The following is a 25,527-nucleotide window of genomic DNA, read 5'->3' as shown; positions in this document are numbered from 1 at the left end:
TATTCACAGAGAATTGAATATGAGTACACACACACAGTCACTGTATTCATATAAAAAATAACTTTATTTAAATCCATCCGAGAATGAACTTTATATAAAATCTTCAAAACTGTGAACAGTCCCAGTATCCATCTGTACACAACAGAACAGATGCACAAAGACACACAAAGACACACAACTTTAATCACAACATGTCTGCTCTACTCTTTTATAAGCGCTGATATTTTGTTGCATTTCCATGAGAAACAAGGAGAATGGGAGCTAGCTGTGTCGTTTACCAGGGGTAGATCAAATGTACATGACGAAATTATCACTGATAACTGCAACAAAAATTTAAATCAGAATCTGTTTGTATCTTTATTTTGTAACTTAAAATGAAAAAATATAGACACTTCTAGTTTTCCTTACATAAACCGGAGCTCTGTATCAGCTTAAGAAATGCATTGACTCTGTCGTAGAGATCTGCCCACCAGCCAATTTCAAGCTAAATTTGATAAATTAGTTTAAAAACATAAAGTCTCATGTGAAAATCAGTTACATGATGTCATCCAGGACAGCCTTTGTAAGTAAACACTTTCTCCACATCAGTGTCACGATAACCGACCTGTTTTGATTCAGACTTGCATTAAACTGATTTGGTAAACATGAAGAAACAACAAGTCCTGAATGTGGTTTCCAAACTTTATGGTTACATCAAATCCTGTTGATGTTTTTACAATCTTCTGCATCTCCAAGATCCACACTGATAGAAAAATCTTTTTCCAACACACTGAGCTGGAAATGTCCAATAAAACTTTATAAATAAAGCAGCAAATCGATTTCAGGGAGGACTTCCTCTTTTAATTTGTCCATCACTAGTAGCTTTTAGGAAGAATTACTTTGTCCTTAACTAGTAAGGTGTAAAACTTTAATAAGTTAGAATTTTAAGTCTTCAAGTTAATACAAATCCATAAAAATAAATATGATCTTCATCCTTCTACATCTTGAGCAAAGGAGGTTTTCTTCAGTCTTGCATTAAAGGGACTAGAAAGTCCTTAAATCTTTAAATGTTCTTTTTCTTTGAAAATGAGCTCGATAAATAAATCCACTGCCTTTATGATGACCTCAGTGCTGCTTGGCCCGAGTGTCTGCCAGTGGCTGCTGGTTTAAATTTTCCACTTGACTGTGAAGATCCAGGAAAGATAAATCTCAAATGGTCTCGGCTCCATTAACACCAACGTTCGCAAGGCACCTGGAATAGTTATACTTGGCTTTGGGTCGTTTTGCCTTCTGAAAGCTTCTGTTGAAAGAAATTGAATAATGAGTCAGTCTAACAGGAAGCAACAACATGTTTGTGTTTTATTTGTTTCTTACTTACATTTAATTTCTGATGAAGGCAGCGAGAGAAACACGCAGAAAAAGCGACGACAACCAGAACCGACATGAAGGTGATGACAACGGCGACCACAGAGACCCTGGATCGACCTGCTGACGTAAAAAAAATGTCACCCAAACACAAGTGACACAGAGAAAATTTGACTTCTCACCGTTTGCTGGAGTCACGTCCTGAGGATCTGGAGTTTGGAAGTGCAATGGCGTCTCCGTCGTGGAGGTTTTAGCAAAATTTGGATCTAAAAAGACCATAAACACTAGAGTTATAATAAGCTGATAAAATGAGACTGAAAGTTTGGAAATGAGTTAAAATAATACACAAAGCATGATTCCAAGTCTGAAAGTTCAGTTTGGATTGAACAAATCTTCTCACCGACTACAAGTTCAACAACAGCAGCTTTCACTCTGCTCTGCAGCTTGGGGATGAAACATCTGTATCTGCCGTTGTCTTCCTCCGACACGTTCAGGATCTTCAGTGAAATGTTCCCGTGTTTCATGTCGTCCATGAACAGCTCCGTCCTCCTGAAGTACGAGGCCATCTTCATGTCGGGAACCTCCTGCCTGTCCCTGTACAGGTGAACGTACTCCACTCGGCTCAGACGGTCCGACGGGTTGGGCTTCAGGTCGGGTTTGGACCACTCCACCGTCATACCCTGGACATCGAACATGGGCTCCAGGTGACACGGCAGGATGACATCATCACCCGGAGCAGCGATGATTGGAAGATTTGACCCAATCACCAGAACCTCACCTGGAAATATGGAAAATTAAACCTCCCGAATTCCCACAGACCCCTGTAGAGTTACACCGTGAAGACCTGAAGATCATCAACAGCCCCATGAGTCTTTGTGCTGTTACCGCAGAAGTGTTTCTGGGACCAAATTAAATGAAACAACTACTCCTCAGTATATTTGGTAAAAAGAACTGTTTAATCCTTCAGTTTAAATGAAGTAGTGACATATCTGTGAAGGTTTTCAGCCATCCAGATTATCGTAGTCTCAAGCCCTTGCGTTAAAGGCTGCCAGAATTATTTTTCCCGTTTTATGTTCATGCAGATGCTTTAACTCTTATTTGAAACACCTGGAACATCCTGGTCACACTGTGGCACTTTGGCTCTTAATAAACCATGTTGGTTGGCTGGAGAAGACCTCTTCGAAGAACCAAAACCATTCCTACTGTCTTCAACTCAAGCGTTTATGTAAGGAACGTTTGGATTCGGGGAATAAACAAAGTCATGTTATTTTTGTTATGTAACATGCAATTTGTTTTTGTTTTTTTTAAATATGTGATTTTTTTTTTATAAAGAGAGAATGCTGATTTCTGTTGGACTGAAATATCTCATCGTCTTGATTGGATTACCATCTAATATTTATGTCCCACCCCCAAGGATGAACTGTTGCCTGTAACTTTGTAATGAGATTAAATCTGCCTTTTAAACAGTAAATATTTTAATTTCATTAATGTATCACTTTCATTGGATTATACTTGGATTGAGCTTTATTTAAATGTTCATTATGTCTGTGTAAGTTGTCAGTCATCCATGTTCACATATTGGACAGAGAGGACAGATGGTTTGAAAGAGGAGTGAAAGACGCCATACTGTGAGCGACTGTCTTTGAACAGAGGCGGTGGTTTACGACACCAACTGTCTGCTATCTATAATCCAGTTTTGAGATCCTCCCCAGACACCTTAACGCCCACTCACATCTTGCACCAGTCGATTTCAATGGATCACATGATAGGATGAGGCAAGGTCTCACAGCGGTTTCACCCGAAACATCTGGTGATAATTGTTTTGAAGGAAGGAGGGTTCAGGGCTTAAGCAATCAGCATCATGGGCTCATCCGGTTAGAATAAGAATAAGCAGCCATCTAATTCAGAATTATTCTCAGGGTTCTCCTTTTATTCTCAAATAAATAAGGCAAAGAAGGAAGGAAACAAAGACACACATGGACTGCCACAGCTCAGCTGCCGCCCCGTGTGGAAGTGAAGAAAGAGTGAGCCAAAAGTGAATGCAGTCCTTATATAATGTGTGACATATAATGTGTGACAGGTGAGTGCAATCGAGGACAAGCACCACACCCAATCAAAGGTGAGAGAACTAAACAAGGTGCATCTGGTGAAGTGAGTGGGTGTGCTGGGATTTGCCAAAGGGTGGGTCTCTACAACAGCCGCCCCCATATTTTCTAGAGAGAAATATGTTGATATGGTCAGGATCGATCTTCGTCAGGAAGCGGGGGCAGGGGGATCAGACAGGAGACAGGGCGGATATAGGTTTTATCCTGTACTAAGACCTCCACAGTTCTGATGCGGTCATCTGGGCTTTTCAGCAAGCGTGTCACTCTCCCTACAGGCCAAAGGGCACGTGGAAGGTGTGAATCCATAATCATGACAACAGAGTTCTATGTGAGATCTGGGTTCTCCTTCTGCCATTTGGGTCTTCTTTGGAGGGATAGTAGATAGTCTTTTATGAAGTGCCGCCAGAAGTGATCTGCCAATATTTGTGCATGTCGCCATCGTCGTCGACCTAGGAGGTCAGAATCAGAATAGGATACTAAGGGAAGTGACGAATCATGTCGGCCCATAAGGAGAAGGTTTGGGGTTATGGGGTCAATATCCGCAATGTCTGAGGATACATAGCCTAGGGGTTTTGAGTTAAGAATGCCTTCAACCTCAATTAGGACTGTTCTTAAGACCTCTTCAGTGAACATTTGGGCACCAATGGTTCTCTTCAGAGCATTCTTCACAGAACGTATCTCCCTCTCCCAGGCTCCACCGAAATGGGGTGCATGCGGGGGATTGAATTTGAAATGGATTCTTTTAGTCATCAGGACCGGCTGTAGAGTCGGAGCAAGGTTGTTAAAGGCTGCCCGTAGTTCCTTATCTCCTCCTTTGAAGTTAGTTCCTTGATCACATATGATTTCCAGGGGTGTTCCTCGTCGAGAAATGAATCGTTGGAGGGCCATGAGGAATGAGTCGGTATCCATGCTGTTTAGGAGGTCAAGATGTATGCACCGAGTGGTGAGACATTTGAATATTATTCCCCACCTTTTCTCCGATCTGCGGCCGGTCTTGACCTTGTATGGTCCAAAGCAGTCTATTCCTGTGGAGTAGAAAGGTGGTTTGAATAACCTAAGACGAGCAGCAGGCAAGTCTAACATTTTTGGAATGATGGGCTGTGCTCTCCATTTCTGACATGCAGCGCAGCTATACTGATGCCTGCGTACTGCTTCCCTTCCTCTGAGAATCCAGAATTTCCGACGTAGTTCAGCAAAAAGTCTTTCTGAACCAGCATGATGCAGTTTGTCATCATAATTTTTGTATGATCAGTTTGGTCACTGGATGCGCCGGATCAAGTACTATTGGGTGAATGACATTCAATTCCAAGTCTGGGCTTTGCCGTAATCGGCCTCCTACATGGATAAGTTCAGAATTCTTGCACAGCACTGGTGACAAACACAATAGACGGCTGTCGGATGAAAGGGGTTTGTCTGACTGCAAATGGGCCAAATCTTCACCGAAACTGTCCAGTTGTGCCTGACGAAGGATTTCTTGTTCTGCTGCAGAAGGAATGTTACCCTTTTGGTTGGAGAGTGAACGAGCCGTGAAATCCAATAGCTCTTGATAGGTTCTGAAGCTGGGTGTGTATGTATGGGAGGGTATACTGACAATACCAAAGAAGTAGGCTTTCTTTAACTCAGTCTGATCATCATCCGGATGGAGATCTGTAACTGTGGGCCAGTTATTCGAAGGTGCATGCAGAAACGAGGGACCCTCGGTCCACCTGTTTGGGCTAAGGAACTCTTTCAGGGATTTACCTCTCGTAACATCATCAGCAGGATTTGTGGCTGAATTGATGTATCTCCAGTCTTGGCTGTTTGTGAGGTTTTGAATTTCTGAGATTCTGGCTCCTACGAATACCTTGAAACGACAGGAATCTGACTGAAGCCAGTGAAGTACAGTTGTTCCATCCAGGATCCAGGAGATTTTTATTTTTTTTCTCCCCCCCTTTCTCACTGTCCCTCTCCCCTTCTGTTTTTCCTTTCCTTCCTCTTTCTTTCTCCCTTTCCTATCCCTCACTCATGTCTGTCCCGTCTGTAACATCTGAAAATAAAATATAATAAATAATAAAAACAAAGATCGATCAAATGGACCAATACGGCAATGCCACGATGATCCATTTGGCAAAGTAAATCCATTGGGTATCCTTGTTGGTCTTCAGACAACAATTCTGATGGCTAAAGAACCAAATGGGACAGGCCAAAAAAAAAAAAAAAAAAAAGACAAACGCCGTAGAGTTCAAAGAAACCATTTAAAAAATATATTATAATAATAATAATAATAATAATAATAATAATAATGATAAAGATAATAAAGCATTCACACTAATTACCATCAGATTCGAGCACATGATAACGAGTCAATGTACACAAAGAACAAAGAAATATAACCCCTGGTACAGCTGTAAAACGAAACCAATAATCTTCTGTTTATTTGGTGTAACATTTACATTCTTATCTCAAGTTCATTGATCACATGTGTATAAATGAATTGTCTTACCAGAGACGGTGAGTCTGCAGCTGTTGTAGCCGCGACCATAACCTGTGTCCACCTCACACAGGTACAGACCCGAGTCCTCAGTCCTGAGTCTGGACAGCTGGAGTCTGATTCGTCCTTCTCTGAGGGCGTCTTTGTCACTCTGGACTCGTCCTGAAAACTTTTTGTCCTGATCCTCTGAGAACTCGACACCATCAAAAAGATGATAAAAAGTCCAGTATTTATGGCCATTATTCAGGATACAGAAGACCTTCAGTGCTGAGATGGACGTGTCTGGTTTGGTGGTGAACGTCCACTCCAGTGTGATGTTGTGGTTCTCCTCTGCCTGATAGGAGCTCTGTGTCACATCCACTACAAATGATCCTGTTGAGGAGACAGAGAGGAGCAGACACACAACTTTATACAACATCAGAACTTTTTTTTCCTGACATGCTCCTGTCCATATTGTACATTACTGACATACATGTGAAATTTCAAACTAATTGAAAATCTTATTGTTTGCTGAGGATACAAACTTGGTTTGACTATAATAAATCAACATTGAAACTGAGTACAAACAAAATTGATAATATTTGGGAATCCCACATATTTGACCAATAGAAAATAAATATATATATATACATAAATACATATACACACACATGTACACACGCACGCACACACATACACACACACGCAGTATTGTCCCATTAGACTTCCTTGAATTATATATTGTGTAAGTGTGGGGAAACACATACATTCTGCAAAGAAGAGCAATAAGGATAATAAGTAAAACCACTTCAAGAGAACCAGCAAATCCACTTTTCCTTAAATGTAATATTCTTAAATTTAAAGACTTGGTTGACGTCAGAACTGCACAATGTACAAAGCAGCAAATAAATCTTTGTCCCACAACATTCAGAACTTGTTCCAAATAAGACCAAATACTCATGACCTGGTAGGAATGCTTATGTTAAGCAAGACAGTAGCAAGGACTACATTAAAATATCCCAGCATTAAATTTGGTCTGCGAAATAAACCGTGCAGCTTGTGAATACAAAGCTGTTGAAGTAGTGAGCTGCATTTTATTGCTTTCAATTCTTTGTAGGAAAATGTGAAATGGATGCAGTGGTTTATTGAAATGTGTGCCAACATTCATGGAAATACAGTAAATAAGGTAAACACAGAGTCTGTGCTAATCCAATGAACTAGAACGTAATAGAAACGTTATTTACCTTTAACAAAATCCAAGTGAAGAATTGAAGTCCACAGTGGGACCACAAGGAAAGGCATGAAATCCATGATGTCATCTTCTTAACAATCTGTGGGGATCCAGATCTTCTTCTTCATTTTCACATTCAGGCTGCAGACAAAAATATAACTGTTACATCTCAACACACAGACATGCTGCATGTTCAGCAGCATGTCAGCCGCTACGATACTGACCAACTACTAATGTTAGCTGGTGGCTGCGAGCAACAACACCAACAACCAACAGAAATCTACTAAGTTCAAGAGTGAGGGGAATCCTGAGCAACACCTAAAAATCTCTAAAACGATTGAAAACTAAACTGAAATCAGGAAAATACAACACAGTGAGCAGCATGCAGAGATATTTTACAGGAACATGCTTTAGAAATCACCACAAACCATCATAAATCTGTTTTTATTTATTCTGAACAGGAAAGTGTGGTTAAAAAATGGCAAAATCAGACAAAAATCAAATGTTGCTGGATTAAAAAAAACTAAGTTTTTCTTTTCTAAATGAAATTCTGTGTAAGAAACTGACTGAACCTCTGTTACCTGGAAACATCATCACGGTTTTCCAGCAGAGAAGATTTTACCAACTGTGTTTGCAGGAGCAGCTGACGTCTTCATCTCTGATAAACAGCACATTAGTGGGAAAAGCTTAAACAAATGGTTGGAATTCAGTTGAATCCAGTGACGTCTGTATAGATATTTATCTCTAGGACAGAAAAGTCTGACCCCTCAGACTTCATTCAAAAATGTGGGTGTTTGATGGAGAGTTGCGGTTAGTGAGAGTTTGGAGACCGTTTGGAGGTTTATGAGAGTGAAGAGAGAAAGTCAGGAGAGAATGGAGCCGGCTAAGAAGAGGAGGATGTCCTCCCCTGTGTGGGAACATCTTGATCTTATTCCTCCCAACAAGGTATGTAAATTTCTACAGAAGATGTATTTTCATAATACTGATGGTGCAATACAATTTGTGTTAAGCTGTCTTGACTTTTGTACAAGGTGAAGTGTTTGCTATGTGCCAGGGAGCTGGGATATAACAACAACACCTCATCCATGCTTAGGCACTACAGAGCTTTGCATGAGAATAAGGGGAACACCAATGGAGCAAGACCAGGTGAGCCATCAAATGCAATGATAATATAGCATGCAGTAATGTTACTAAATGATATAACAATATTATTCAACTGTTATAAGTTACGTGTGTGATATTTATATTTGTGCTTTGTCTTTATTGTCTTTCCTCAGGAGAACAATCTCAAATAGATGAAGACCTGGTTAGCATGGTGATTGAGGACTTCCAGCCATTTAGCATTGTGGAGGACAAAGGATTCAAAAGATTTGTTAAATCATTAAATCCTAGCTATGTTCTCCCCACTAAAAAGGTCATAAAAGCAGTGAAAATTGAGTTTTTACAGAATAAAATGTGAACAGGCAGGACTGAGGCTCAAAGCCTCAGTGTGTAGCTGTTCATACCTCAACGTTACAAAAGCACAACCACTGTCCACACCCAACCACACCTCACCTCACAGTAAATAATCATTTTCCATACTGCCAGTATAAATATACACAGTATACTGCCATCACTACAATATACATGTTTTACACACTCCTTTTGTTGTTGACATTTACAGGCTGTGTGCAAAAGGCCACACTCTTCAAATTCATGCCAGCTATTATTTTTACGTCCAGTAGGTGTCCTGCTAGAGCAAATGAAGCTTCAAGAAGCTTTGCACTGGGGTGAACCAGTTGGATGAAAAGCTTCAGTGCTTCATGAAGCTTCATCTGCCAATCACTAGCAGAGACTGACGGGGCGACTCGGACTTCCTCCGCTCCTAAATGCGACTGCTAAGTGGCTGTCAGGGAGACGATCTTATTAAGACGTCATGCGTAATTTTGGGGCGTGTCATTGGTCGCCATGAGGACACAACAAAAACATTCCCAGATCTCTTTTGGTTTATCCAGTTGCTAAAGTCCCACACCTCCTGTTTGTGGCTCTGGGACTGAGGTTTACTGGGTTTGCGCCCTGTGTCATGAAACAGAATAACTGAAGCTGTGTTGTAATCACCAGTGACATAGTAGCGTGTAGTGTAGTCTAACAGAGTTAGAAAACAGCTTAATGAATTTCCTCAAAATTGATGTGGACAAATACCGCAACTCCATTGTTACTCCAGGTCCCAAATCGCTGCACAGTGCATGCCTCAGCAAAAGAAAATAATCCCAAGATGGAGAATTGAATGTGCAGTTGTATCACACACTGTTGATGACGACTGTGCGCTGTTATCTTTGTACCAGTTGCCAGAGTAAAGAGGGAGCCCAGGTAATGTTCCCTCTAATTTTTCATGTATCTGAGCGAATACACAAACTCCCTGAGCGGTCCTTTGGACCACTGTGAGCAACAGCAGACGTGTGCACTGTGGTCACGCCAGCATCAAATCCATCCAGGTTGCACGGTTTATTGAAATAATCAAATTACAGCATTTACATTTATGTTAGACTACTTTTAATTAACTGCTTTAGCCCACTTACAATGAAAATTAAAAAAAATCTTGTTCATGACCTGTGTAGTATGTTAACACTGTTGGAAGTAAAAATAACTTGAACTCCAATTTTGAAAACACGTGTTTAAAAAAAAACTTATTAAAAAAAACAAAAACAAAAAACTGTCATATGCTGTAGGAGTGTCTGAAACTGCAGTTCACTGAACAAAAGTTCAGTGAACTTTTGTGCTGTCGCTCCCGTGTCGACCTTCTTCTCAGTTTTGGACTCATGCTCATGAGTTTTGCATTTGGGTCCTTATCTGCCTGCACAGAGCTAGTTCATGATAGCATCAATGCAAAAAGGGCATAAACACAAAGCGCGGACCTGCCAAAACATCAGAATCAGTGAGATGTCGCCTTTCTCACCCGACGGCACGGACACGATCAGGGCTGAAAGCCAACAGCTTTCCAAAACTGAGTCCAGAAATATACAAAAACAGTTCAAAACAAAAAAATGCTGGAGTCCAAGGAGGCAGTGTCCATAGAGATCAGAAGGTCGACGTGGGAGCGACAGCACAAAAGTTCACAGTTCAGCTGTTCCTGGGTGGAAGACGGCGGTGACTCCACATCTCGTTGGCATTCAGATAAAGAGCTTTGTAGTCTTAAAAACTCAATGCACTAAAGCACTAAAACATCTTTGTGTAATAAACTTCATATTAAACCTTTGGGGTCCAGGGTCCAAAACAAAATATCCATCAAGGGCACAGGAGCACAGGGAACAGTCCAAAACCGTCCAGGGTCCAAAACAAAATATCCATCAAGGGCACAGGAGCACAGGGAACAGTCCAAAACCAAATGTCCACCAACAAGACAGCAGCTCAAGGAACAGTTCATTATACGCTATTATAAGTTCAGGGGGTTGGCCCCCGGGGGCCGATGGCTCAATAGCTCATAATTGGTCTTCTGTAAATATATTGAAGGTCTTCACCCTCTCCACCAGAATCCCGCTGATGTATAATTGGGGGTCCTGGTGAAGAGCGTGTACAAGAGTGGACTGAGCACACAGCCTTGGGGAGTCACTGTGCTCACCATCTTTGTACCTGATGTCATTGTACCAACTCTGACTGACTGAGGTCTGCCTGTAAGGAAGTCAAGTCAAGTCAAGTAAGCCTACAGTGGCTTGCAAAAGTATTCGGCCCCCTTTAACTTTTCCACATTTTGTCACATTACAGCCACAAACATGAATCAATTTTATTGGAATTCCACATGAAAGACCAACACAAAGTGGTGCACACGTGAGAAGTGGAACAAAAATCATACATGATTCCAAACATTTTTTACAAATAAATAACTGCAAAGTGGGGTGTGCATAATTATTCAGCCCCCTGAGTCAATACTTTGAAGAACCACCTTTTGCTGCAATTACAGCTGCCAGTCTTTTGGGGTATATCTCTACCAGCTTTGCACATCTAGAGACTGAAATCCTTGCCCATTCTCATCAGAAGCTGAAGTTCATTCAGTAAACAGATGTGACAGAACAGCTGGATGTCTGTCAGTAATCAGCAGCTGATGTGAAACGTGAAGAAAAAAAAAACTTAAATAATAAATAAAATAAAAAAATGAAATAATACAGACAGCATGAACATCTCTTCAATTTGTTATGAATACACTGTTACCATAAAACAATCTACAGCACAAAATATAAACCATTTAGAAATCATAATAAAAATCAAAGTTGGTGGAAGCAGGTCTTGATTTAGGAGATTGCTGCCATCTACTGGCTGATCTGCAGTTATGCTGCTTGATGAGACCCCTGAAGTTCTCAGAACATTTTATGTGCTGTCCAGTATCTGCTGCACCACCCATGGGAAGTATTTCAAGCATCAGTGACTTCAAAGTTTGTCTCCTTCAGTCTCACAGAAACATAAAGGATCAACTAATTTAATTACTTTATATTAACAAGGTTAAATATATTGCATAGTTTAGAATATAACATATATTTAAACACTGTAGTGCAAAAAAAGATATTCACCAATAGGGCTGCCACAATTAGTCGACTATTAAAAATGTCGACAACTAATTTAATTTGTCATTTGAAGCTTTGTAAAATCCTGAAAGACACAGGAATAAGTAGTAGGATTTAAGAGTGTAATAACCAACTGAAACAGAAGAGGGCAGCACTGGATGCCAGCTTTTAAATCCCAAAGAAGAAGAAGAAGCAGCGTCCGGTTTCATACCTGTGTCCAAATTTAGCGGCCTGGGTCAGACCCAGGGTCCCTGACAGAGACAATCTGAAAATTTCATTAAAAGCTTAATAATAGTGATGGCCCGCTTGAAGCTGAAGCTCCGGTGCGTGTGTCAAAAAAATCAACACACTGCTTCAGAAGCACTGTATCGAAGCTTGATTCGCTTGGCCAGAGTCACGTGATCAGTGACGTCCGAAGCTTCATTTAGAACCTAACTGCTTCGGTATCTGATTCAATGGTTTATAAGGAAGCGAATCATTCGTGGGATTTGTGGTGTTTTGATGGTGACAGATAGCGAACCACTGATCATTCTACTGAGAGATTTAGAGCCAGCGAGGAATAGAGGAGGTTCTGTTGTGTGGGAGTATTTTGAGTTGATTTTTGTCAATCGGGTGGGTTTTCCAGCTTTGTGTTCTGGCCGTTTGCTTTTGTTTTGTGCGTGTTTATTATATCTGAAAACGGGAAAAAGGTAAAATGTCAAAAATCTGCTTCCATAATATAAATATCATTAAATAACTTTAGAAAACTTCCATTTGACTGTTTACATGTAATGTTGTAAAAAAAAATATTTTATTGTTTAATTAATCTGAAAATGTTAGTCTGCCAAATGTGCAGCAACTGAATGTATTTATTCTCTTTAGCTGATAGTTTGTGGGGCCCAGTTAGACTGTATAACTGCATCTCTACCAGTTTCTCTGCACTCCAGCCTCCTCTGTGCCACATGAAGGGATGTCCCTTAATGCAGGAGAAATTATCTCCACGAAAAGCAACAGGTTCGGCCATCGCACACTAGAACAAATTCGCCTCTTAAATAAAAATGAAAAAAGGTTACCTTAAATGCATCATGTTTTTAATTTGCAAGTTCATAAGCATTTTGATAAGCATCCTGAAACATTGCATAAACAAGCATAAGCAGAAACATTGTTTCAGTGACAAGATATAGGCGGCAATCACTTTTTGGCAGGCTTAAAATGGCATATTATGGGTATTAATGATCCTTTAAAAGTTATTCAGGATTTCTTAGAGACTGTTTGGGATATGATGTGCCACATATCATCCTTTTGGATGATACCCAACAAGTTTGAAGCCGAAATATTGTTTCAGTGACAAGTTATAGGCCACAATCTCTTTTTGGTAGCGCTAAAATGCCATGTTCTCAGTCGTTATTCTGAACAAACAAGAAAGAGTCATGGTGATACTGGCACAATAGGTCTTTATTGTTTTAACTACTATTCGACAGTCTTATAACAAATATGAACAACGAGAGTAGACATACTAAACCTGTGGGCATTAATTATTCCATCGTGATGCGTGTAGTCATTCGTGAATGCGATACACACTGAAAGCAACCTTCTGATAAGCGTCATAATTCGGTTACAAGAAACGTTAAAGCTCCATAAATGCATACCTTTGCCTAATAACAAAGGCATAAATGTGTTTGGGTTTCCCCCCCCCCCCCACGTTATATCAGTTGCACGGAAGTAGCTGGCAACGCAAGTAATCCGGGCGCTGCAGCTTTAAGCAGCTGCGCGCGCTCCCGCGGACGGCAATCAGTTTCTGGCAGACAATCACTTTTTGGCACAACACCGGGAACGAGCTCACAAAGAGCACGCGCATTTTTTCCGGTCCGGAGCTGTAGGAGAAACACAAGTTAACTCAGAGACACAGACTGATGCGACAAACCAGTAAGTAGGTGTACAGCGCACACTGTAGTGTGTAGCACACAGGAGTATTAGCTTATTACGTACACGTTGGTAAGCTGTCTTGTTGCAACTGACGAACTGAAACAAACGAGCGTGCTGTGTGTGCAACAGCGCGACAAACATTACCTGTCCTTTTATTAACTGCACAAGTAGTGCTGGTCACAGCTGCTGGCTACCTGTGTAAGGCTGTCATGGGTCTGTAGCTCTGTCACCGTTTTAGGGAACATATTTAGTTTTAAAGTATTTAGAACATATTTAGTTTTAAAGTAAGTTTCCGGGCTTTTCCTGCCTTTCTGGAGGGATTATATTTCACTAAAAACGATCTAATATGCATGCCCACATAATTATGCATTATTATAATTATGATATATTAAAAACACACGCTGTATTTTAAAGAACATACATTAAGAAGCAGATTATATTAGATTTATATTTTAAATAAGACAAAAGTTGGATTTTACAGCAGTAAAATGATTGTATCTCTACAGTTTAAAAATGTAATAAGCTTTGCCCTGCACAGAGTGGATAGTGAAACAAATGGAATCATCATAATGACATTATTTCATATTTATTACTTCCCCCTCCTCTTTGCTTTATTATTGTAGCTCTAGTAATAAATAACAATGTAAGGATTCTGGATCAGCACCATGATGCCCATAGTATATACAGTATTCTGAAGAAGGTCTAAAATGTCACTGTGTGTGCATGTGTGTGTTTTATTTAGATGGATTTTTAAAAAAAAATATTACTCAGGATATAACATTGTGCAGACATGCCTGGTAAGGACATGAGGAGGAAACAGCAGGAGGTGTGTGAGGCTACTAAAGGCAGTGCTATAAAATTTTTCTGTCATCATTTTATTATAGATTAAGTGCAGGAGTTGTTAGGTGTGGATAATTAGATTATAGTTTATTGCAATAGCAAGTTGTGCCTTGTTCTCACATAGACAGCAAGTGGAGAATGATATATGAAATGATGGGATGGAAGGAAGAAGAGAAGCAAAGAGTGATTCACAGGCAGAGCCTAAATTATTTCTCACAGTTTTTTGTTGCCTTATGGTTCCAAGCGCTGTCACCAATCTTTGCATTTTGTTATTATCTCATGACACTTGTTTAATCAGCTACCATCTCTCCTGTGGACTTTTTAATGTCTACAGTCTCAGATCAACACAGCCCTGCCCTCCAGCACTATCAGCAGCAACATTGTACCCATCAGGTAAAACATCGGCTACGTTTGCTTTGCCTTGTTGCCCATATTAGATTCTTGATGAATGTGTGTTGTTGTTATTCAGCCTGGTTCAATGTGCCCCTTTTTAACTTTGAGCACCCGCCCCTTTAAACCTCTCTGCACAGCCCTGCCACACGGCAAAGGAAAATTGATAATAGTTAATTTGGCTGATTTGATTCATAAAATGTTATTAAACTGCAGCTCAGAGTAACGTTTAAAATATCCGCTTACCCTGAACCAGAGTCCACACGCTGAAAGCCGAGCACAGGATAGAAGTCCACAGGAACGAAGAGTCCTCAAAGAACGAGTTGTACACAGACATGGTGGATAAAGTACACAGTCTGAATGAATGAATGAATGAATGAATGAAGGCTCCTCTCGACTGTGTTTCTGCCTCCTGCTCCCGAATATTCTCTCTGACACATTTTCTCTCCGCCGGTTGCTCAAATACTCTCAGTGTGTTTTGGAAATATGGGCGGATCTAAACTCCACCCCTCTCTGTGTTGATTGGCTTAAAATGACATAGCCAATACGCTTTTCCGGGTTAACTGGTATGCTTGGTGTTTCCTTGGCAATATTTGTTTACAGTTCTAGATTTTTCTTTTCTTTTTTTTTTTTAAATTGCGGTCAGCGATTTGTCATGTGATTTTTGTTTTCAGAAAAACATCTTTGTCATGACAGAGTGAATTGTTGTTAAATGTCACCTGACAACGAATGATTATAATAAAACAGTAAAAAAAGAAAAAAAAAGTACATGTATATATAAGTATATATCAAAAGGAGGGATTTTCCAGACCAAAAAGGCTAGGCAGCGCCTGTATCACCTACGACAACTGAGGAAGTTCAGGGTCTCTCCAAAGATCCTCAGGCTTTTCTATACAGGAGCTGCTGCACATTCACCCAGTGTATATATATATATATATATATATATATATATATATATATATATATATATATATATATATAATGTTCTTCCTCTACACCCCCCCCCCCCCCCCCCAAATTTTTGCACATATCGAGGAGCGTGTCCGGCTACATTTCACTGTGTGTTATACTTGTATAACTATGCATGTGACAAATAAAGAACCTTGTACCTTGAACCTGGGATGTCACAACAATGAATCACCGGTTTACAAAGAGATAACAAATGTCTTGTTGCATTTCTTGTTTGGTTTGCGTAACTATTACTATGTGGAGGTAGAAAACGCAAAGTGTTTCTACAGACAAAAGCAAAACAGTGAATTCAAACAAAATAAGAAATTGGGGAAAATTAACAAACAATTAAAACAACACATATTTTGTAGTAAATACCAAGTAAAGGCTTGAAAAAACGTTTTATCACACCATCCCTTTTTTGAGGGAAAGAAAACAAACAAACAAACAAACAAAAGAATCTGCTGGCTGTAAATTGCTAATGCTACCCAGTCATATAAGTGTTAAGGCCAATATGTGACCTGTCTCCCACTGTGACACAAACTTCAATACAAGAGCAGTGAATTTAGGCCAAATGTGTATTTTTATTACAAACTAACCACAGTCTGTCCAGCTTAATTCAGTTTTTATACAAATAAATACGTTTACATAAATATGTAACTGTTTTATGCACCGTACAAACAGTATAAACAGTTCCTGTTATTACTGTGCCCAACCTGCAGTATGTTCCCCAACCACCAGGGGGAGCTGGTGGAGCAGAGCTGAAAATGATTAACAGATTAAATGCCATGCTGAGGCTGTCATTTTTAGCATCTACATGGATGTTAAAATCACCCACAATAATTATTTTATCTGAGCTGAGAACTAAATCAGATATAAAGTCTGAGAAATCAGAGAGAAACTCTGTAAGGCCCAGGTGGACGATAGATGATAACAAGTAAGACTGGTTTCTGAGTTTCAACATCAGCAGCAGTACTCTTGGCAAAGTGTGTAGTTCTTGGGACCAAACCTGTTGCTGCTGGGATGTTGTTCAACGTCACATTCTTTGTGGGGTACCAAAATATGGAGATGGAGAAGTCCATCCCACTGCTGCTTTATCTATCTCCAGTCCAGTGTCATCTTCTGTTTCTTTTCTACCTACCAAAAGTTAACCCACTGATTAAAATGTTATCCAAGTGTGAGTGTGCGAGTTGGAAAAAGACAAGGACAAAAGACAAAGGGGGCGCACACAAGTCAAAACATAAATGAAGAGTTCACAGAGTAGGCCAGAAATGGGACAAGATCTAGGGCCAGTGACAGAGGCCTCTGCCCCGAGATGTGAGGGCTGGCTGGGAGGCTAGCATCGGAGACCCTCAAATGGCTCTACTGGACACCAGAACACCTCAGGCATTATGAACGATGGCGGGACAACTCTCTCGACTCTCAGTCATGTGGAATAAAAACCCACGTGAAACAAGAAACTATTCTTCCCAGACTGTCTCGCCTAAGCATTTATCCTCCCTCGCACATTTTCTCATCCATTATTCTGTAATGTTGCCTAAAGTTAAGTAAAATTATAATGCATGGGAAAAACAGGAGTAGTGTCACTCTTGTGAGCAATCATATTTTACTGTAAGTCTTATTAGTAATATGAGTGTTTTCACCATAGAGGCTGTGAGGGAAGCAGGGAGGGTCACAGATTGTCTTTAAATTGCATGCAAAGCGAGGAAAACTAGCTCGCCACAGAGCGAGAAACTGTACAGGACATGTAAATTCCAAAAAAACAAGGCTTCAGATGGTTCTGCTTCAAATGGTGTAAAAAAGCACGTGTGAGACCAATGATTTTAAAATAGATATTCACAGAGAATTGAATATGAGTACACACACACAGTCACTGTATTCATATAAAAAATAACTTTATTTAAATCCATCCGAGAATGAACTTTATATAAAATCTTCAAAACTGTGAACAGTCCCAGTATCCATCTGTACACAACAGAACAGATGCACAAAGACACACAAAGACACACAACTTTAATTCAGTGCAGAAGCAGTGGCTCTTTCAGTCTGTGAAACACACAAGACAACAGTGGTAATGAAATATGACCAGTTTGATGAGGCGTGCAACACTTTTAATTAGAACTGGAACATTTGTACAAAGTTTCTACACAAAAGCAAAAGAAAATGAAAGTCAAGCCTTAACGACAAATGAGCTGAAATAAATGTAAGGTGCAGTTAATAAAGTGCTAAAGCAGGGAACGAAAAACACAAATTAAAATAAGCAAAAATAATAAAAGGCAGATAAAGGCCTTTTTTTGTAAATATTCACCTACCCAGCAAACATTTTGATGTTGAATAACTTGTTTTTTGTTTGTTTGTTTGTTTGTTTGTTTTTTGTTTTTTATCCTGGTTAGAAAAAAATGTTCCAAACTTAAATTTGAACTAAGTTGTAGACATTACAGACATCATTTTGATCTACTCTTTAACATCGCCTAGATAAGGGGAGTCAAACATAAGGCCCAGGGTCCAGAATCGGCCCAACAAAGACTCCATTCTGACCTGTTCCAGTCTGTTCCTTAAGATCAAAGTTGGCTGTATGTGGCCCTCGATCTAAAATGCACATCCGTGGCCTGGATGTTGTTGCTTTCTACGATAAGAAATTTTGTGTCCTAAAATTGTGTTCTACTCTTCCTTAATCAATTATAACAAAACAAAATATACAAAAAGAAAAAATTGGTCCAATGAAGCCTAAAACATGAATTGAACACACAAACTTCTGAGTTGACTGAAACAATCGTACTATGGTCAGTTTTGACCTGAGAGAGGCTCTCAGGATGTTTGCTGGGTATGTTTGAGCTTATAATGCAGAGCGCAGGTACATGGAGCTACATTGTGACTCTTAATACAAAATAACCGCTATAAACTATAAAAGCAGCAATAAACAACAAACAGCACAAACAACATCTTGGTGCCCTGCCTGCAGGCGTTTGGTGTTCAGGGAGTGGTTATTAGACTGGTCAGTGAAGGATCTGTCTGAGGTCATCAGTTAAAGAGGAATGAAATAACAGCTAGGCATTAGTCTCTCAGTCATCGTTAATTTTGAAAGTAAATTTTGATGTAGTTTTAGTCATTTCCAGTAAGCAGCTAAATCTTTGAGTCTAAAGTTGACTGTCTAACATATAAAGTGCTGCTTGTGTGAGAGTTGCCCCACACGGTTCACAAAGCGTCTGCTTTTCCTTGGCATCAACGTGTCCACATGTCTGCTCTACTCTTCTATAAGCGCTGATATTTTGTTGCATTTCCATGAGAAACAAGGAGAATGGGAGCTAGCTGTGTCGTTTACCAGAGGTAGGTCAAATGTACATGACGAAATTATCACTGATAACTGCAACAAAAATTTAAATCAGAATCTGTTTGTATCTTTATTTTGTAACTTAAAATGAAAAAATATAGACACTTCTAGTTTTCCTTACATAAACCGGAGCTCTGTATCAGCTTAAGAAATGCATTGACTCTGTCGTAGAGATCTGCCCACCAGCTAATTTCAAGCTAAATTTGATAAATTAGTTTAAAAACATAAAGTCTCATGTGAAAATCAGTTACATGATGTCATCCAGGACAGCCTTTGTAAGTAAACACTTTCTCCACATCAGTGTCACGATAACCGACCTGTTTTGATTCAGACTTGCATTAAACTGATTTGGTAAACATGAAGAAACAAAAAGTCCTGAATGTGGTTTCCAAACTTTATGGTTACATCAAATCCTGTTGATGTTTTTACAATCTTCTGCATCTCCAAGATCCACACTGATAGAAAAATCTTTTTCCAACACACTGAGCTGGAAATGTCCAATAAAACTTTCTAAATAAAGCAGCAAATCGATTTCAGGGAGGACTTCCTCTTTTAATTTGTCCATCACTAGTAGCTTTTAGGAAGAATTACTTTGTCCTTAACCAGTAAGGTGTAAAACTTTAATAAGTTAGAATTTTAAGTCTTCAAGTTAATACAAATCCATAAAAATAAATATGATCTTCATCCTTCTACATCTTGAGCAGAGGAGGTTTTCTTCAGTCTTGCATTAAAGGGACTAGGAAGTCCTTAAATCCTTAAATGTTCTTTTTCTTTGAAAATGAGCTCGATAAATAAAATCCACTGCCTTTATGATGACCTCAGTGCTGCTTGGCCCGAGTGTCTCCCAGTGGCTGCTGGTTTAAATTTTCCACTTGACTGTGAAGATCCAGGAAAGATAAATCTCAAATGGTCTCGGCTCCATTAACACCAACGTTCGCAAGGCACCTGGAATAGTTATACTTGGCTTTGGGTCGTTTTGCCTTCTGAAAGCTTCTGTTGAAAGAAATTGAATAATGACTCAGTCTAACAGGAAGCAACAACATGTTTGTGTTTTATTTGTTTCTTACTTACATTTAATTTCTGATGAAGGCAGCGAGAGAAACATGCAGAAAAAGCGACGACAACCAGAACCGACATGAAGGTGATGACAACGGCGACCACAGAGACCCTGGATCGACCTGCTGACGTAGACGAGAAATAAACAAGGTTACCACAAATGGACAAAAAAATGTCACCCAAACACAAGTGACAGAGAAAATTTGACTTCTCACCGTTTGCTGGAGTCACGTCCTGAGGATCTGGAGTTTGGAAGTGCAATGGCGTCTCCGTCGTGGAGGTTTTAGCAAAATTTGGATCTAAAAAGACCATAAACACTAGAGTTATAATAAGCTGATAAAATGAGACTGAAAGTTTGGAAATGAGTTAAAATAATACACAAAGCATGATTCCAAGTCTGAAAGTTCAGTTTGGATTGAACAAATCTTCTGACCGACTATAAGTTCAACGATTGCAGACTTGACTCTGCTCTGCAGCTTGGGGATGAAACATCTGTATCTGCCGTTGTCTTCCTCCGACACGTTCAGGATCTTCAGTGAAATGTTCCCGTGTTTCATGTCGTCCATGAACAGCTCCGTCCTCCTGAAGTACGAGGCCATCTTCATGTCGGGAACCTCCTGCCTGTCCCTGTACAGGTGAACGTACTCCACTCGGCTCAGCCGGTCCGACGGGTTGGGCTTCAGGTCGGGTTTGGACCACTCCACCGTCATACCCTGGACATTGAACGTGGGCTCCAGGTGACACGGCAGGATGACATCATCACCCGGAGCAGCAATGATTGGAAGATTTGACCCAATCACCAGAACCTCACCTGGAAATATTGAAAATTAAACCTCCCGAATTCCCACAGACCCCTGTAGAGTTACACCGTGAAGACCTGAAGATCATTAACAGCCCCATGAGTCTTTGTGCTGTTACCGCAGAAGTGTTTCTGGGACCAAATTAAATGAAACAACTACTCCTCAGTATATTTGGTAAAAAGAACTGTTTAATCCTTCAGTTTAAATGAAGTAGTGACATATCTGTGAAGGTTTTCAGCCATCCAGATTATTGTAGTCTCAAGCCCTTGCGTTAAAGGCTGCCAGAATTATTTTTCCCGTTTTATGTTCATGCAGATGCTTTAACTCTTATTTGAAACACCTAGAACATCCTGGTCACACTGTGGCACTTTGGCTCTTAATAAACCATGTTGGTAGGGTGGCTCAGCGACTCACAGGACCACCTCGAAGCTGAAATACCTGCGACTTCCTGTCAGTATTTAGACCTGGAGAAGACCTCTTCGAAGAACCAAAACCATTCCTACTGTCTTCAACTCAAGCGTTTATGTAAGGAACGTTTGGATTCGGGGAATAAACAAAGTCATGTTCTTTTTGTTATGTAACATGCAATTTGTTTTTGTTTTTTTAAATATGTGATTTTTTTTTATAAAGAGAGAATGCTGATTTCTGTTGGACTGAAATATCTCATCGTCTTGGTTGGATTACCATCTAATATTTATGTCCCACCCCCAAGGATGAACTGTTGCCTGTAACTTTGTAATGAGATTAAATGTGTCAGGCTCAGCTTTGTGTCTTTAATAAAGAGAAACGCTTTGCTGCCTTATAAACAGTAAATATTTTAATTTCATTAATGTATCATTGGATTATACTTTGATTGTGCTTTATTTAAATGTTCATTATATCTGTGTAAGTTGTCAGTCATCCATGTTCACACATTGGACATAGAAGACAGATGGTTTGAAAGAGGAGTGAAAGACGCCATCTATGTCCACTGTGAGCGACCATCTTTGAACAGAGGCGGGGGTTTACGACACCAACTGTCTGCCATCTATAATCCAGTTTTGAGATCCCTCCCCAGACACCTTAACGCCCACTCACATCTTGCGTCAGTCGATTTCAATGGATCACGTGATAGGATGAGGCAAGGTCTCACAGCGGTTTCACCCGAAACATCTGGTGATAATGACCCACACTCTTTTTCACATCTTGGCTCATGTGATGAGGCACATGATAAATAGTGTGTCAACAACCCTCTTAAGGGAAAACTCCCACTATGGCTTAAAAAACCTGGGACTCCTGAGACAGCTTCATGAAACTTAAAGAAATCCAGTCTCTTTTCTTTCTAAGCGTAAGCTTTTTACTTTTTTTTTTTTTACATTTCTTTGTTGTTTTCTGGGTTTATTTTTCATTTATTTATTCCCCTTTTGAGCTCTTTTGGTATAAAATATAAGGTAAGATTTACATTTTGTATCTTAGCAATAAATGCTCAAAAACGTAAAAGATTTGAAGACATTTGAGATTAGAATGAATTTTTATCCTTAGTAAAACTATTTTGTTTTTATAAATATATGAAATCCCTCCGTTTAATTCTACAGGGAGGAATAAACAACATATTCATTATACATTGCTTAGTTTTAAATCTGCTTTTTGCCTTTAGAGAAGGCTCTTCACGAGAATTCAAATTCTGATCAATAAAACAATATTTTCCTTTTTTAAGGTTACCTGCTTACATTAAGCAATCTCTAATTACTTAGTGTAAGTTCCCTTTTCACGGTGAGTATAAAAACTGTACAGATATACACTTCTGTAATAGCAGGCACAAACATTCATGGGACTGTGTCTAGATTTATAATTATGTATGATGCAGTTTCTGGTGTTTGTGTGGCAAAAACAATGCAACTATTAAGCTAAAGTGAAGCTATTAAGTGCTGAGGTTTAACCACTCGGTCCTGAAACTGTGCAGTGAAACACAGGACCAAACGTTGTCTCTTCACTGATAATATAAATACTGTCTTATTTTAAGTTGGATTCATTATAAAAATTGCTAAAGTAAGGGTGTATTGTCCATATATAAAACATTCAACATAAACAGTGTGGTTTAGCTCGCCCTCCTTTCTTGATAGCATTTTTTGCAGGCACTGATCGTTACTTTTTAAATTCAGTGTAACAAATTTCAAAGTGTGGACATGTTACCGCGATGGCTGCTGAAGGTGACTCCTACACTTTTAGAAGACACTGTGTTCTATCAAGGGACGTCAGATTAACTGGAAAAAGAAATCCACAACTTACTAAACTGTCCAATCAAACTGGAAAAGGTTTGAACAGAGTTTATAATGCAACCATAGACAAAAACATGAATCGTGAAAAGAAAAATATGAAAAAAAATTTGAATATTAATATTGTTTTTAAAAAATTAAGAATAATAGTTCAAACTCATTGAATTAGTTTTTTCAGGTAATATTTAATTTATCATATCAGGTTGTGAGTGCTGTTATCATGTAGAGTGACCAATATTACCTACAACAGTGATTCATTAGTTGTAACTCTGATAAAGTCAAAGTAATAATAGACAAGACACAGTCATCAACCCCTTGTTTAGAAACTTAGAGCAAGGACACTTGAATGCTAAATTTCCATTGGGAATATCAAAATCATAATTGCCAAAAAATTAAATATGATTACAACATATACAACTTAATATCAATAAAATATGAAAAAAGAAACCACAATACAAATCAAACATTGCTTCTCTGCCAAGATGAACTACCTGATTATGTAAAACAAAGGAGGGCTCCATAAGAGGCTACAGGTTAATCGTTTTAAAACAACTAACTATTAATGTGAATCTTCTGCAACCCAGCCAAGCATTTGATCATCATACTGGATAATTATTCATTCATTCATTATTTTTTAATTTATTCATTTTAATCCTGTCATTATTTACTTGTTCAGCTTCATTCTCCACCTGATATCCACTGTGATGAGATTAAGCTGAGCTCAGGGCTATACAAGAATAATAAGTATCTAGACTTTGCTTCATTCGTTCGGTTTAAAGTGTAAATATTTATTGGTTGTTGTTTGGGATTACACGTTTTTTAAATTTGAAACATATATTATTAATGTATGTATTCCAGTCCACTTAAATTTTTTTAATTAATAATTTTTGTAAATTGATTCGATTTCATTTAACGTTAAAAATAGAAATATATATTTACACACATACACTAGGTCACAGCACATTAGAGCCGCCCTGATTGGACGAAAATCACGTGATTCAGGTTTGAGCCTGAAACAAGATGGCGGCTCATTCCAAACTGTAAATTTCACAGCAACGACTGCGCGAAACGAGTCTCTGAAAACATTTCATGCGACAAACCGGATGTTTAGTTAGTGTATACGTCATTATTTCAGATAACCAGATGCTGGTTTTCCCCGAATCGCCACAGTTATCGCGTCACCGGAAGTGTTGCTAAGCACGTGTGTAAACAGAACAAACATGGTTACTGTTTACATTGTGATAAACTCAGGGTTCTGCTTCGTGTGGCTTCAGTATCGGCCTTAAACCTTCACACACAGACATGACACTCACAGTTATAGACTGTTCGGTGGATCAAAATAAAATCACGAAAATAAACCGCTCGTTAGAGGAGAAGTTACCCGAGAATCATCACATTTAATATATTATTATGTAATGTCAAAGTAATTCGCTGAAAGCTGTCATCGCTTATAATACCACACGGCAAAGGAAAATTGATAATAGTTAATTTGGCTGATTTGATTCATAAAATGTTATTAAACTGCAGCTCAGAGTAACGTTTAAAATATCCGCTTACCCTGAACCAGAGTCCACACGCTGAAAGCCGAGCACAGGATAGAAGTCCACAGGAACGAAGAGTCCTCAAAGAACGAGTTGTACACAGACATGGTGGATAAAGTACACAGTCTGAATGAATGAATGAATGAATGAAGGCTCCTCTCGACTGTGTTTCTGCCTCCTGCTCCCGAATATTCTCTCTGACACATTTTCTCTCCGCCGGTTGCTCAAATACTCTCAGTGTGTTTTGGAAATATGGGCGGATCTAAACTCCACCCCTCTCTGTGTTGATTGGCTTAAAATGACATAGCCAATACGCTTTTCCGGGTTAACTGGTATGCTTGGTGTTTCCTTGGCAATATTTGTTTACAGTTCTAGATTTTTCTTTTCTTTTTTTAAATTGCCATTTGTCATGTGATTTTTGTTTTCAGAAAAACATCTTTGTCATGACAGATTGAATTGTTGTTAAATGTCACCTGACAACAAATGATTTTGTATATATTAAAACAGTAAAATAAATAAATAAAGTACATGTATATATAAGTATATATCAAAAGGAGGGATGTCACAACAATGAATCACCGGTTTACAAAGAGATAACAAATGTCTTGTTGCATTTCTTGTTTGGTTTGCGTAACTATTACTATGTGGAGGTAGAAAACGCAAAGTGTTTCTACAGACAAAAGCAAAACAGTGAATTCAAACAAAATAAGAAATTGTGGAAAATTAACAAACAATTAAAACAACACATATTTTGTAGTAAATACCAAGTAAAGGCTTGAAAAAACGTTTTATCACAC

The 25,527-nt window shown here is 39.1% G+C and overlaps 2 protein-coding genes across 5 annotated transcripts; both read right to left on the bottom strand.

Annotated features, from left to right (window-relative positions):
* Positions 1 to 45: 45 nt before the first annotated feature.
* On the bottom strand, positions 46 to 15,110 carry LOC146713632 (uncharacterized). Of its 3 annotated transcripts, none has more exons than XM_085449070.1 (7): positions 15,046 to 15,110; positions 7,143 to 7,270; positions 5,932 to 6,291; positions 1,745 to 2,122; positions 1,527 to 1,610; positions 1,358 to 1,467; positions 46 to 1,279 (listed from the first exon to the last, which is right to left on the bottom strand). In XM_085449070.1, the coding sequence occupies exons 2-7, from the start codon at positions 7,207 to 7,209 to the stop codon at positions 1,241 to 1,243; spliced, it is 1,038 nt and encodes a 345-aa protein (XP_085305196.1). In that variant the 5' UTR covers positions 7,210 to 7,270; positions 15,046 to 15,110; the 3' UTR covers positions 46 to 1,240. The 3 variants fall into 3 exon arrangements, with proteins under 3 accessions (XP_085305196.1, XP_085305191.1, XP_085305205.1); XM_085449065.1 differs by lacking the exon at positions 15,046 to 15,110 and adding an exon at positions 7,711 to 8,264; XM_085449079.1 differs by lacking the exon at positions 15,046 to 15,110 and adding an exon at positions 7,711 to 8,263 and having other exon boundaries at positions 1,358 to 1,464.
* Positions 15,111 to 17,625: 2,515 nt separating this feature from the next.
* Positions 17,626 to 25,050, bottom strand: LOC146713631 (myelin-oligodendrocyte glycoprotein-like). 2 transcript variants are annotated; one of them, XM_085449162.1, is made up of 5 exons: positions 24,747 to 25,050; positions 20,568 to 20,945; positions 20,350 to 20,433; positions 20,150 to 20,259; positions 17,626 to 20,071 (listed from the first exon to the last, which is right to left on the bottom strand). In XM_085449162.1, exons 1-5 carry the CDS (start codon positions 24,934 to 24,936, stop codon positions 20,033 to 20,035), a joined length of 801 nt encoding a protein of 266 aa, XP_085305288.1. In that variant the 5' UTR covers positions 24,937 to 25,050; the 3' UTR covers positions 17,626 to 20,032. The 2 variants fall into 2 exon arrangements, with proteins under 2 accessions (XP_085305288.1, XP_085305295.1); XM_085449169.1 differs by having other exon boundaries at positions 20,150 to 20,256; positions 24,747 to 25,043.
* Between the last annotated feature and the right edge of the window lie 477 nt (positions 25,051 to 25,527).

The sequence above is a fragment of the Copadichromis virginalis genome, linkage group LG3, assembly GCF_057382275.1.
Source record: "Copadichromis virginalis isolate Kocher_CV1m ecotype Utaka linkage group LG3, C_Virginalis_male_GT1.1, whole genome shotgun sequence".
Lineage (NCBI taxonomy): Eukaryota > Metazoa > Chordata > Actinopteri > Cichliformes > Cichlidae > Copadichromis > Copadichromis virginalis.
The sequence above is the reverse complement of the archived record's forward strand: the minus strand, read 5'-3'. Positions and strand labels throughout refer to the sequence as shown.

Bases quoted from the DNA above. Each gene is read 5' to 3' on its own strand.
- LOC146713632 (XM_085449070.1), bottom strand. From the start codon at position 7,209: ATGGATTTCATGCCTTTCCTTGTGGTCCCACTGTGGACTTCAATTCTT. The intron at 1,611-1,744 runs GTGAGAAGATTT...TGGTCTTTTTAG, and splicing joins TGTTGTTGAACTTGTAGTCG to ATCCAAATTTTGCTAAAACC. The intron at 1,468-1,526 runs GTGAGAAGTCAA...TTTTTACGTCAG, and splicing joins GGACGTGACTCCAGCAAACG to CAGGTCGATCCAGGGTCTCT.
- LOC146713631 (XM_085449162.1), bottom strand. From the start codon at position 24,936: ATGTGTCAGAGAGAATATTCGGGAGCAGGAGGCAGAAACACAGTCGAG. The intron at 20,434-20,567 runs GTCAGAAGATTT...TGGTCTTTTTAG, and splicing joins AATCGTTGAACTTATAGTCG to ATCCAAATTTTGCTAAAACC. The intron at 20,260-20,349 runs GTGAGAAGTCAA...CGTCTACGTCAG, and splicing joins GGACGTGACTCCAGCAAACG to CAGGTCGATCCAGGGTCTCT.